Source organism: Terrapene carolina, unplaced genomic scaffold (genome assembly GCF_002925995.2).
Source record: "Terrapene carolina triunguis isolate 2854851 unplaced genomic scaffold, T_m_triunguis-2.0 Scaffold190, whole genome shotgun sequence".
NCBI classification, from domain to species: Eukaryota; Metazoa; Chordata; order Testudines; family Emydidae; genus Terrapene; species Terrapene triunguis.
This window is the reverse complement of record NW_020664541.1, coordinates 784,769-797,170: the sequence shown is the minus strand read 5'-3', so window position 1 is coordinate 797,170 and position 12,402 is coordinate 784,769. Positions and strand designations below refer to the sequence as shown.

At 45.2% G+C, this 12,402-nt stretch overlaps 1 protein-coding gene across 1 annotated transcript in view; it reads left to right on the top strand.

Annotated features, from left to right (window-relative positions):
• Positions 1 to 707: 707 nt before the first annotated feature.
• IL17RA (interleukin 17 receptor A) overlaps positions 708 to 12,402 on the top strand; it is a 44,059-nt gene continuing 32,364 nt past the window's right edge. The window contains exon 1 of the mRNA XM_029912113.1: positions 708 to 858. Coding sequence (XP_029767973.1) covers positions 739 to 858 — 120 coding nt within the window. The 5' untranslated portion in view covers positions 708 to 738. The remainder of the gene's footprint in view (positions 859 to 12,402) is intronic.

Genomic DNA, 12,402 nt, shown 5'->3' with positions numbered 1-12,402 from the left:
GCTGGGGTGGGGGGGGTGCCACAAAGGGGGGGAGCTGTTGCGGGGCAGGGGGGCCTCAGGGCAGGGGCTCAGGGACGGGGGGGCGCAAGGTGGAAGTTTCGCCTAAAGCGCAAAACATCCTTCCACCGGCCCGGGGTGGGGTAGGGGCCTGGTCCCACGTCCATGACGGTACAAAGCCGGTGCTGGCTGACCACCTGGTGCACCCTTCAACGCGCAGCAGCCTTCCCCATCGCCTCCGGCCACTGCGGCTCCGCACTGCTCCCTTCAGCAGCTTTCTGTGGCGCCCCCCGCCCGCCCGCCGGGAAGACGCGCAACGACACACACAGCGCGCCACCGGCACAGATCTGTCTCCGCGCCCGGCCCGGCCCGCCCCGCCCCGCCCCACTCCACTCCACTCCACTCCACTCCCCCAGCGCAGCCCCGGCGGCCAGAGGGGCCGATCAAGTCCCTGGCTCTACAAGCCCCGCCCCCTCCTTTCCTGTAAACCACGTCCCCTTGCGTACAGTTCCCGCTTGGCCCCGCCCCTTCCCTCGCTAGTAAAGTCTGGTCCCGCCCCTGGCCTAGTGGCCCCGCCTCCTCCCGGTGCCCCGCCCCCCTCCGCCTCAGCGAGGTGCTGCCCTCTCGCGCCACGAGGCCCCGCCCCCTGCTCCTCCTCAGGTGAGTGCGGGCCCCGCCCCCTCCGGAAACCGGCGCCGGTCCGTGGAGCGGGGCGGCCGCTGCGCTGCGCTGGCTGGGGTCATGGGGCGGGTGGCCGCGGCGTTCCCGCGTCTCCCCCCCTTCCTGCTGCTGCTGGTGCCCGGGGCCCTGGGGCTGCGGCTGCTCCTCAGCGCCCCGCCGCCCTTCGACTGCTCGCAGCCGGTAAGAGCCGCCCGGGCGGGGGGAACAGCGACCGCGGGGCGGGTCAGTCCGGGCCGCGGGGGGGCCCGCACCCTCCACCTGCCCCGGCGGGCGAGGACACGGGCCGGGGGCTGCTCCAATCCCGGCCCCTCGGCCGCTGAGGTGAAAGTCCCCCTCACTCTGCAAGGAGCGAGGCCCGGGGTGTGTCACCGGCACCCGCCCACCCCCGTTACAAGCCCCCCTTTTAGCGGCCCCGCCTGGCCGTGGGGTGGGTGGCAGCCGCCTGCCCACAGCGGGTTTGGTCCCCAGCCTTTCGCCCCGCATCACAAATCCGCCTTGAGCCCGACCTGTGACTGGGAGCAGCAGTGCCCTCCTGGCTGAGCCTAGGGGTGGGAATAGCTCCTAGCGCTCCCGTGATTTGCTCTTGTGAACTTTGATTAAAATCGATCACCCGCTGTTGCCACTTTTGGAAGCTGCTATTGTTCATTGTAGTGCCTCTGAAAATCAGGCATAAAGTGCCCCCATGTTTAGGCACCCAAAATCACTGACCGCTCTTTAAAATTTTGGTCTGAAATTCTGCCTCAGTTATCCCATCTGTAAAAAGGGAACAATACTTGGAATTTCTGTCAAGACCTGTGACATCTACTGATGAAAAGTCCTATTTAAGTGCAAGTAATTGAATACAAATCCAATTCTAATACAAGGTGGGATTTGAGGGTTTTTTTAACCATCCTCCAAAAGTCCATGGAAAAAATAATTTGCCTGCTACTGGTGGTTTTTAAATGATTTTCAAACACGTCTGCATTGTAGGCTACCTCTTAAGAGAGGGCTCTTGGAAACACTTCCAATCCCAGACTCTTTCGAGATATCTCACCTCCCATTCCCTGCAGCAACTGTGTACGTAATGTTTCTTTACAAGAAGAAATAATGTAAAGGCATTATTAAAGATACAGGATCAAAATAAGCTTGCTTTAATTCAGTAAGTGAAGATGCATGGTTTCCTCCTGTCTGCTGTTTAATTTTAAAATGTTTCTAGCCTTTGCAGTTGTGAGGAGTGTTTTAAATATAGATTTGAGGCAGCTGCTGCTCATATCTTTCCCAAGCAGCAGCAGAATGAAACTTGGGAGATTTTGGCTACTTTCACTGATCCTGTACAGACCTCTATGGGTAGTAGTTAAAATTAGCAGCATGGGGAAGCTATGAGATACTAGTACCAAAACTTTCCCTGCAAACCACTTTAATTTCTCCACGTCATCTTGTGATCTTGAATCAGCATTCTTGTGTGCTAGAAAATACAAGCTCTTCTTTGGAAATTGTCCCCTTTCTGAGAAAAGAATATTCCCAGAAACCTCTAGTAAACAGCAGCTATGGAGGGTCACTAGTGCTTGTTAATCTATTAAAAAGAAGGATTCACATGAGTAATTGTGAGAAGAAGAATAACTCACTCATTTGGATCAACCTTAGGGTGACCAGATAGCAAGTGTGAAAAATAGGAACACTTTTTTTTTCCGGGGTATATTGCATATATAAGACAAAGCCCCTAATATCAGGATGGTCCCAATAATATCAGGGCATCTGGTCACCCTAATCCAGCCTCCTTGCCCTTCTTGCAAATCATCTTGAAGAACCACACTTACTATGGTAAGCAACTAGGGTTTCTTGTGTTTAGCTAGTTAGCTTCTGGAAACCCTAAGGGAAGCCTGGTTTGGGACTAAATTAGTGGGAAGTGACTGATCAAATTCGTAATTCTTCATTGAGACAGAAGCAGCTGCACAGATCAACTTTGAGTACCACTCTTTTCATGGAAATTGCATAGGGATACTTTGAAACATATTCCCTATTGTAAATGGTCTTCAGTGCAGTTTTCTGTTTTCCATATATAACAGCAATACCACCATCCAGGTTGTGTATTTCCATGGTGATTAAAGTCCCATTGCCCAAGATATAATGAGATCCAGAAATGCACTGCTTGTCACACAATATTGCTCGTATTTGGGTTTTTCTACAGCTTTGGAAGCTGACTGTGATTGATGTGATCTGCACTTGACAAAGCAACTCTTATCTTAATGCTAAGCTAAAATATAAATAATGCAGAACTTGCCTGGTCGGATGACCAGTGTCTGGAATTAAGCCTGTCACTGACATGTTTGAAACAAGTAAGGGGCCCTGGCTGGCGCTAAGATTTGCCAAGCTGCCTGGAGTTCCTGGGCAAGATGTGGGGCTGTGCCAACATCTCCGGCTGTCACTTTTACCCTGTTATTTCTGCAGAGCGGAGCAAGACTGGCCATCTGAGGTGAAAATTAGGTGGCGCTTCTGCTGGAATAGTTGTAAGAATTTCAAATGCATATATTCTTGGATTTTTCCAAACACCGGTCTAGGGTCCCCTTTCTCTCTGTGTCACTCAGGCCTGGTGGCCAGGGTCGATGCCAGAGACCAGGGGTCAGAATGAGGGTCAGAAACTAAGGGCAGTAGCCTGAATTCGGGACTGGGGGCAGGGTCCACATACTGATCCCATGGGGCAGGAATAGAGCCAGAGTTCAAATGCTAAAGCCAGGAGTCAAAGCTGAAATCAGAGCTTCAGTACCAAAACTAGGGGTCAAAAGTCAGAGTCCCAGGACTGAAACCAGGGGGCAGAGCCAGAGACAGAGCCCAAGTACTGAAGCCAGGGGTCAAGATCATTCAAGGGCAAACGCAGAGGGTCCAAGCTGGTGTTGGGAGTCAGAGAGCGAGCAAAAGGCGGGTCTGCCACTATGGCTGGTGGGGGAAGTCACCTCATTGCATCAACACTTCCTGGAGCTCCTCTTGGGCTTAAATAGACCAATCAGGTGCCATGAGATAAGCTGTCAGCCCAGCCTTCTGAGGTGCTACTGCTGCTGGTGTTTGTTTCCACAAGGTCTGTGTGATAATTCATGCAGTCCTACCATGGGTCCATGCCTGATAATGGCATGGAGATGTCAGCCATCCCACAAACCTGTGTTCTAGTTCCATCCCTGCAGAACATCACTCTGTGGCACTAGTTGGAAGGAGTGTGAAATAGAAAATGTGTGATAGAGCTGTGTTCAGATGGATTAACCCAGAGATTTACCGACCTGAAGTGGAGCATAAATTCTGGCACTGGGTCCTGTTCCAGCTGTATACAAAGAGCTTGGAGGCAGAAATAGCTCTCTTCTCACTTATCGGGGGTAGCAGTGTTAGTCTGTATCCAGAAAAACAACAGGGAGTCTGGTGGCACCTTAAAGACTAACAGATTTATTTGGGCATAAGCTTTCGTGGGTAAAAAACCTCACTTCACACTTTTCACTTGACAACAGTAATGTTATGTATAATTTCAGGGTCACAAATATATGGGCAGACTGACTTTAACTTCTGGACTAGAAGTTTTATGTCATGCTGTGTTTTCTAACAAGTAATTTTCTCTATATATCAGATCTGACCATCTTTTGTATATATAATCCTTACACTTCCTTCACTGAAGGATGAGAGAGGTTTAAACGTGAGTAGAGCAGATGCACATCAGCAAATTAGTGAGTGATTTGTTTCTTGGGGCAGGCTACATTTTGTTTTCAACCTGACTCTATTCTTTCCTTCCCTGTAAAATCCCCTCTCTATTTAGATCAGCCTATAGTCTAGGGCAGGAGTGCCCAAACTAAGGTGTCTGAGCTTGATGTTCACCAATTATAATTAAGCAGGCCAAAAAAGAATTTGAAGACGCAAACACGCAAAAGACACAAAAATTAACAGCAAACATATTTTTAAGTATGTCAGAACCAGGAAGCTTGCCAAGCAATTTGTGAGGCCACTGGATGATCAGAGTGCTAAAGAACCACTCAAAGAAGACAAGGCCATTGTGGAGAAGCTACGTGAATTCTTTACATCCTTCCCGGCAGAGGATGTGAGAGAGATTCCCACACATGAGCCATTCTTTTTAGGTGACAAAACTGAGGAACTGTCCCAAACCGAGGTATTAGTAGAGGAGGTTTTGGAAAAAATTGACAAATTAAAGAACAATAAGTCACCAGGAACAAATGGTATTCACTCAAGAATTCTGAAGGAACTCAAATATGAAATTGCAGGACTAACAACTGTGGTATGTAACCTATTGCTTAAATCAGCCTCTCTACCAGATGACTGGAGGGTTGCTAATGTAATGTCAACTTTTTTTAAAAGGCTCTAGAGGCAGTCCTGGCAATTACAGGCTGTTAAGCTTAACTTCAGTACCAGGCAAATTGGTTGAAACCTTTGTAAAGAACAGAATTTTTAGACTCATAGATGAACGAAGTACATTGGAGAATAGTCAACACAGCTTTAGTAAAAGGAAGTCATGCTTCACCAATCTATTAGAATTCTTTGAGGGGTTCAACAAACATGGACAAAAGTGATCCAGTGGATAGAGTGCACTTGGACTTTAAGAAAGCCTTTGACAAGGTCCCTCACCAAGGCTCTTATGTAAAGTAAGCAGTAATGGGATAAGAGGGAAGGTCTTCTCATGGATCAGTACCTGGTAAAAGATAGGAAACAAAGGATAGGAATAAATGGTCAGTTTTCAAAGTGTAGAGAGGTAAATAGCAGGGTTCCTCAAGGAACTGTACAGAGACTGGTGCTGTTCAACATGTTCATAAATAATCTAAGGGGATAAATGGTGAGGTGGCAAAGTTTGCAGATGATACAAAATTATGCAAGATAGTTAAGTCCAAAGCTGACTGCAAAGAGTTAAAAAGGGATTTCATAAAACTGGGTGACTGGGAAACAAAATGGCAGATGCATTTCTTTGCATTTATCAATGTTGAATTTCACATTAGAAAATGTAATCCCAACTATACATACAAAATGGTGTGGTCTATATTAGCTGTTACCACTTAAGAAAAAGATCTTGAAGTCATTGTGGATAGTTCTCTGAAAATGTCAGCCCAATGTGCATCGACAGGCAAAAAAGCCAACAATGTTAGGAATCATTAGGAAAGGGATAGGAAACACAGGAAATATCAATTACACTATATAAATCCATAGTACACTCAAATCTTAAATACTATCAGCTGGTTCTGGTCACCCTATCTACAAAAAAAAATTAAATTTTGAAAAAGTACAGAGAAGGGCAACAAAAATGATTAGTAAAAAGCAACAGAGGGTCCTGTGGCACCTTTGAGACTAACAGAAGTATTGGGAGCATAAGCTTTCGTGGGTAAGAACCTCACTTCTTCAGATGCAAGTAATGGAAATCTCCAGAGGCAGGTATAAATCAGTGTGGAGATAACGAGGTTAGTTCAATCAGGGAGGGTGAGGTGTTCTGCTAGCAGTTGAGGTGTGAACACCAAGGGAGGAGAAACTGCTTCTGTAGTTGGATAGCCATTCACAGTCTCTGTTTAATCCTGATCTGATGGTGTCAAATTTGCAAATGAACTGGAGCTCAGCAGTTTCTCTTTGGAGTCTGGTCCTGAAGTTTTTTTGCTGTAAGATGGCTACCTTTACATCTGCTGTTGTGTGGCCAGGGAGGTTGAAGTGTTCTCCTACAGGTTTTTGTATATTGCCATTCCTGATATCTGACTTGTGTCCATTTATCCTCTTGCGTAGTGACTGTCCAGTTTGGCCAATGTACATAGCAGAGGGGCATTGCTGGCATATGATGGCATATATAACATTGGTGGACGTGCAGGTGAATGAGCCGGTGATGTTGTAGCTGATCTGGTTAGGTCCTGTGATGGTGTTGCTGGTGTAGATATGTGGGCAGAGTTGGCATCGAGGTTTGTTGCATGGGTTGGTTCCTGAGTTAGAGTTGTTATGGTGCAGTGCATGGTTGCTGGTGAGAATATGCTTAAGGTTGGCAGGTTGTCTGTGGGCGAGGACTGGCCTGCCTCCCAAGGTCTGTGAAAGTGAGGGATCATTGTCCAGGATGGGTTGTAGATCACTGATGATGCGTTGGAGAGGTTTAAGCTGAGGACTGTAGGTGATGGCCAGTGGAGTTCTGTTGGTTTCTCTTCTGGGCCTGTCTTGTAGCAGGAGGCTTCTGGGTATACGTCTGGCTCTGTTGATTTGTTTCTTTATTTCCTTGTGTGGGTATCGTAGTTTTGAGAATGCTTGGTGAAGATCTTGTAGGTGTTGGTCTCTGTCTGAGGGGTTGGAGCAGATGCGATTGTACCTCAGTGCTTGGCTGTAGATGATGGATCGTGTGGTGTGACCGGGGTGGAAGCTGGAGGCATGAAGGTAGGCATAGCGGTCGGTGGGTTTTCGGTATAGGGTGGTGTTAATGTGGCCATCGCTTATTTGTACGGTGGTGTCTAGGAAGTGGACCTCCCGTGTAGATTGGTCCAGGCTGAGGTTGATGGTGGGGTGGAAGCTGTTGAAATCATGGTGGAATTCTTCCAGGGTCTCTTTCCCATGGGTCCAGATGATGAAGATGTCATCAATATAGCGTAGGTAGAGAAGGGGCATGAGTGGACGAGAGCTGAGGAAGCGTTGTTCCAGGTCAGCCATAAAAATGTTGGCATATTGTGGGGCCATGCGGGTGCCCATAGCGGTGCCACTGGTCTGGAGGTATATGTTGTCACCAAATTTGAAATAATTGTGCGTGAGGATAAAGTCACAGAGCTCAGCAATAAGTTGTGTTGTGTCATCATCAGGGATACTGTTCCTGACAGCTTGTATTCCATCTGTATGTGGGATGTTTGTGTAGAGAGCCTCTACATCCATGGTGGCTAGGATGGTGTTTTCTGGGAGGTCACCAATGCATTGTAGTTTTCTCAGGAAATCTGTGGTGTCACGGAGATAGCTGGGAGTGCTGGTGGCGTAGGGTCTGAGTAGGGAGTCCACATATCCAGACAGTCCTTCAGTGAGAGTGCCAATGCCCGAGATGATGGGGCATCCAGGATTTCCAGGTTTGTGGATCTTAGGTAGTAGATAGAATAACCCCGGTCGGGGCTCTAAGGGTATGTTGATTTGTTCCTGTGTTAGTGTAGGGAGTGTCCTCAGCAGATGGTGCAGTTTCTTAGTGTATTCCTCAGTGGGATCTGAGGAAAGTGGCCTGTAGAATTTGGTATTGGAGAGTTGTCTGGCAGCCTCCTTCTGGTAGTCAGACCTGTTCATGATGACAACAGCACCTCCTTTATCAGCCTCTTTGATGATAATGTCAGGGTGGTTTCTGAGGCTGTGGATGGTATTGCGTTCTGCACGACTTAGGTTATGAGGCAAGCGATGTTGTTTTTCCACAATTTCTGCCTGTGCACGTCGGCGGAAGCATTCTATGTATAGGTCCAGACTGTCATTTCGACCCTCGGGAAGAGTCCATGTGGAAATGATTAGGGGTATGGAACTGCTGCCATATGAGGAGAGTTTAAAAAGATTGGAACTGTTCATCTAGAAAAGAGATGACTAATGTGATAGTGGTCTATAAAATCATGAATGGTGTGGGGAAAGTGAATAAGGAAGTGTTATTTACCCCTTCACATAACATGAGAACTAAGGGGTCACTCAATGAAATTGATAGGCAGTAGGTTTAAAACAAGCAAAGGAAGTACTTCACATAATGCACAGTCAACCTGTGGAACTCGTTGCATGGGATGTTGTGAAGGCCAAAAATGTAACTATTGTCCAGGATGGCTGGACACAACCACATGCTGTGGGTGTCCCTAAGCCTATTGACTGCCAGAAGCTGGAAGTGGATGACTGAGGATGGATCACTCAGTAATTGCTCTGTTCAGTTCATTCCCTCTGAAGCATTTGGCACTGGCCACTGTTGGAAGACAGGATAGTGAGCTAGATGGACCATTGGTCTGACCCAGTATGGCCGTTCTTATGTTCTTAAGGTGGGAATGTGAATCAATAAAATTTGGGAACCATTAGTCTAGGGTTAACTAAGGGAAGAGAACTAAGAGAACCTTTACAATGGAAGATATTTTCTGAAACCTTTCAAAACATGTACTCCCCCGGTGCAGACCTTTCCCCAGTAGACTCACTAGTGCGGTTCCCCACCCAAGCTGAAGTGGCCAGATTGATTTAACCCTTAGAATACTGAAGTGCTGAGCAAGCAAATGTGTCAATTCCCAGTCCCTTCTGTCCTTCTTTACAAGAGACCCAGCCTTCATCTCTATTACTCTTCTCTTCCTCTCAACGTGACTCCTCCCTCTTCCCTCGCAGCTGCAAACTGCTGTCTCCCTCCCTAATTCCTGTGAACATTCAATCACAGCTGAATTGCTTTCCCTGTATAGGCTCAATAAGTTCTGTAACTTTAATTGCTCTTATTAAAAATACCCCAAGCGAACAGTCAACTTCTAAAGGTTTAATGTACGCTATGCAATGAATTATGACAGAATTCTCACAAATAGAGAAAAAGGACATTGCCTGATTGGTTGTCTGATGTAACCACACAGATCAAAACTCCATTAGCCTATTTTTACAGTTTGATGAGAATAACACTGGAAAATAATTTATACTAATCCCTGGACACCTTTCGATTAGTTGCTTGGATTCTGGTTGTCTTTATGCATACCAAGCTGCATAGCAATTTAGTGTAAATGAGCAGTAACATGATGAGATGTGCATTGGCTAAATGCAGTCAAATGTCTCTACGTACCCTGGATGTGCATTTATGGACTAGGTGCATATGTTGTTACTTGATTTTTAATTTTCTTCTAACTTTAATGTTCCATAAATTGTAAAATTCCATATGTAAATTTTATAATCTGTCCAAGAAAATCTAATATTTAAAAACACATTAAGAGTAGTAGTAATACTGGTAAATAACAAAAGTGCTCTTTTAGATATACCTGTAAAATTTTAGGTATAAATACACAAAAGTTGTCTATTTAATTTTTTGCATTTGAAAAGCCTGCAAATTTCCCATTTCCCTGGGCAGCATTAGTCTGAGCCTGACTTCAGAGAGCATACCATCAACACCCTTCCCAGTCAGCAGCAGCCGCTGCAGTGGTTTTTTTAAAAGGAAACTGTTGCTAAGTAAGGTTGGTGATACGCACTTCCCTTTTGTAATCCTAATCAAGATTCTGCTAATGATGATAATTTGAGCAGGTTGGGGCAAGCAGCAGTAACGTATGTTCTTGAAAGCCCTGATCTGGTTGCTGCGATTCAGGAGAAGGGGCAGAGAATGGGAAGTGCCATATCAACAGACACCTGTGATGATCACAAAAGTAATACTGAACGGTTTCCATGGGATGGAGAGGGAAATGAGGAGTAATTTCTTAAAAATACATTTAGATTTCAATTTTGTGGGCCTGATTCATCACTGTTACTCCAGTTCTGCAGTGGCAAACCAAGAACCTTTTAGTAAGAGATGTTTGAATGTGGTATAGTAATCTGGTTGGAGGCAAGGTTCTAGCCTCCAAATGTGCTCATTTAAACATAATCACATAGGTTAAAAGCCTCTTCAGCCAGTTCGATTGCAGCTCTTGACCAACACCTTTGTCATTGCTTCTGTAACTGTTTTATAAAAGGGCCTGTTTTTTGAAGCCCTGTGGGATACAATGTTTCATAGCCCCTACCAATTTTAATAAATTGTTGGAAAGACGTACAGAATGTGCTGAGAACCTGGATCCCTGTTTGAGTTCAGACCACCAGTTTTAACTTGGAAAAAGGACAGGGACCCACAAAAGACCTCACAGCAGGAACACTCATAGAATCTGTTACACTTCATGAAAGTGATGCTGATGGATAGGAGAGGGAGTGGAGTCTCTGCAGAGAGGAACTAGAGAAAATGTCTGTCTATCTGGCCACAGTATGTTTCCCTTTTTCCCTTCTATGCTAACTTTTTTTTTTTTTTCTTTAGACTATTGCTGCTAGCCAGAACAACAGTATCACAACTAAAGCTAGTCAAAATAGTCTCAACATGCTTTTCATCAAAAAATGTCTTTTTAACCAAAATGGATCAAAATTTTACATATTTTTTGACAAGCAAACTAAACTGGAATTTTTTGGTACTTTTTTTAGTTTTGGGCTTTCAAAAATAGAACATTTTTACTGAACAGCTTTAAAAAGCAGAAATATTAAATTTTGTTTTTGCCAATTAAAAATTTTCAAAATTTTCTGTGGAACATTGACTTTTTTTTTACCACTTCTAAACACAATTTTGGTAAGGAATTATTTGTATAGTGTACACAGAGCCTAACTAATCTGTTCTTGCAAGATAAGGGATCAGAAAAAGGAAGTGGCAATAGAGCATAAGTAGGTCGGGCTGCAGCAGCCATGCACATGAGGCAGCTCACCAAAAACATTACACGTACTCATGCTCAGATGGGAGGTAAACCCTGCAAGCTTGGAACTCTTCCTGTCCTGCTGCAGCCATTTTTTAGGGGACAGCAGGGAGCCCTTCCCAGCCTAATGCAGGTGCCTTTGGGTTCCCACAGAGTCCTGCTGGGAAATGTTGGCCTCCTATTAATTATATGACTGAACCGTTATGACTCAGTGCTGATGGACCAGTATCCAATTTTCCAGATTTGTGATGTTTCCCATTGCACACAACACTGATTTTTTTTTAAAGCATCAACAAGAATAAAAAATACAAAAAAGAAATGTGGTTAATAAATCAGACATAAACATTAATTTATAAAGCCACTGACCCACGTCTTCATTCTGCCACTGAAGCTAGCCTCAAGTAGAGCTTGGCAAAACTTTTTGGATAAATAGTATTTGTCCAGTGGTTAGGCACTCACCTGGGATGTGGGAGACCTGGATTCAATCTCCCCCCCAATGTAGAGCAGGGATTTGAACTTGGGTCTCCTCTATTATAGGAGAGTGCCCTGGCCACTGGGTTTTGGGATAATCTGGTGTGGGCTTTCTCAATCTCTCCTCTTGAAGACATTCCACAGGGACTTAAACTTGCGTCTCCCACCTCACAGGTGCATGCCCTAAATACCATGTTGTAGTCATTCTCATTATCTTTTTGGCCATTGTCGTCATGAATAACTGAATTGTCACTATGAAGGACAATGGATAGTCATTGGACCAGGGAAGGAGAGTGGGAATGACACTCTAGCCTAGTGGTTGGGGAACTGACCTAGCATTTGGGAGACCCAAGCGCAAGTCCCTGCTCAAATGACTATTTAATTACTGTACTTATAAAAAGTGAAAGTCAGCATGAACAGTTTTTTTCTGACTTTTCAAAATTGCCAATGAACCTAAAAATCCATTATTTGCTAGATGTAGCTTCAAGCACCTCCATGTTGTCTTCCATGTTGCTTTTTTATGTATGGGAAAAATTCTCCATCAAAATTGATAAGGCTTCTTCCTTATCTTTTAAATCCCTTCTTAAACTTATCTCTGTAATGATGCCTACAAACATTACTATGTGGCATTAGTTAAAGTGGTGAGCTATCTTCTGCTTTTATGCTAAACTGTTCCCTTTATTATATCCTCACCCTTCTAACCCCCACCTTCCATCAGTCCGTTACTGTGGAAACTCTTGCACATTTTTAGCTTTATGGAAATAAGTGGTACTCTGTCTTCTTTCTGAAGATGAATGGTCCTCCCAGAGAACATCCCACCAGCTATCTCTCTCTTACACAAGTAGAGATCTAGCTTAGGTACTCCTGCTGACCACAACTGTGACAATGTGGCTTGTGAAGG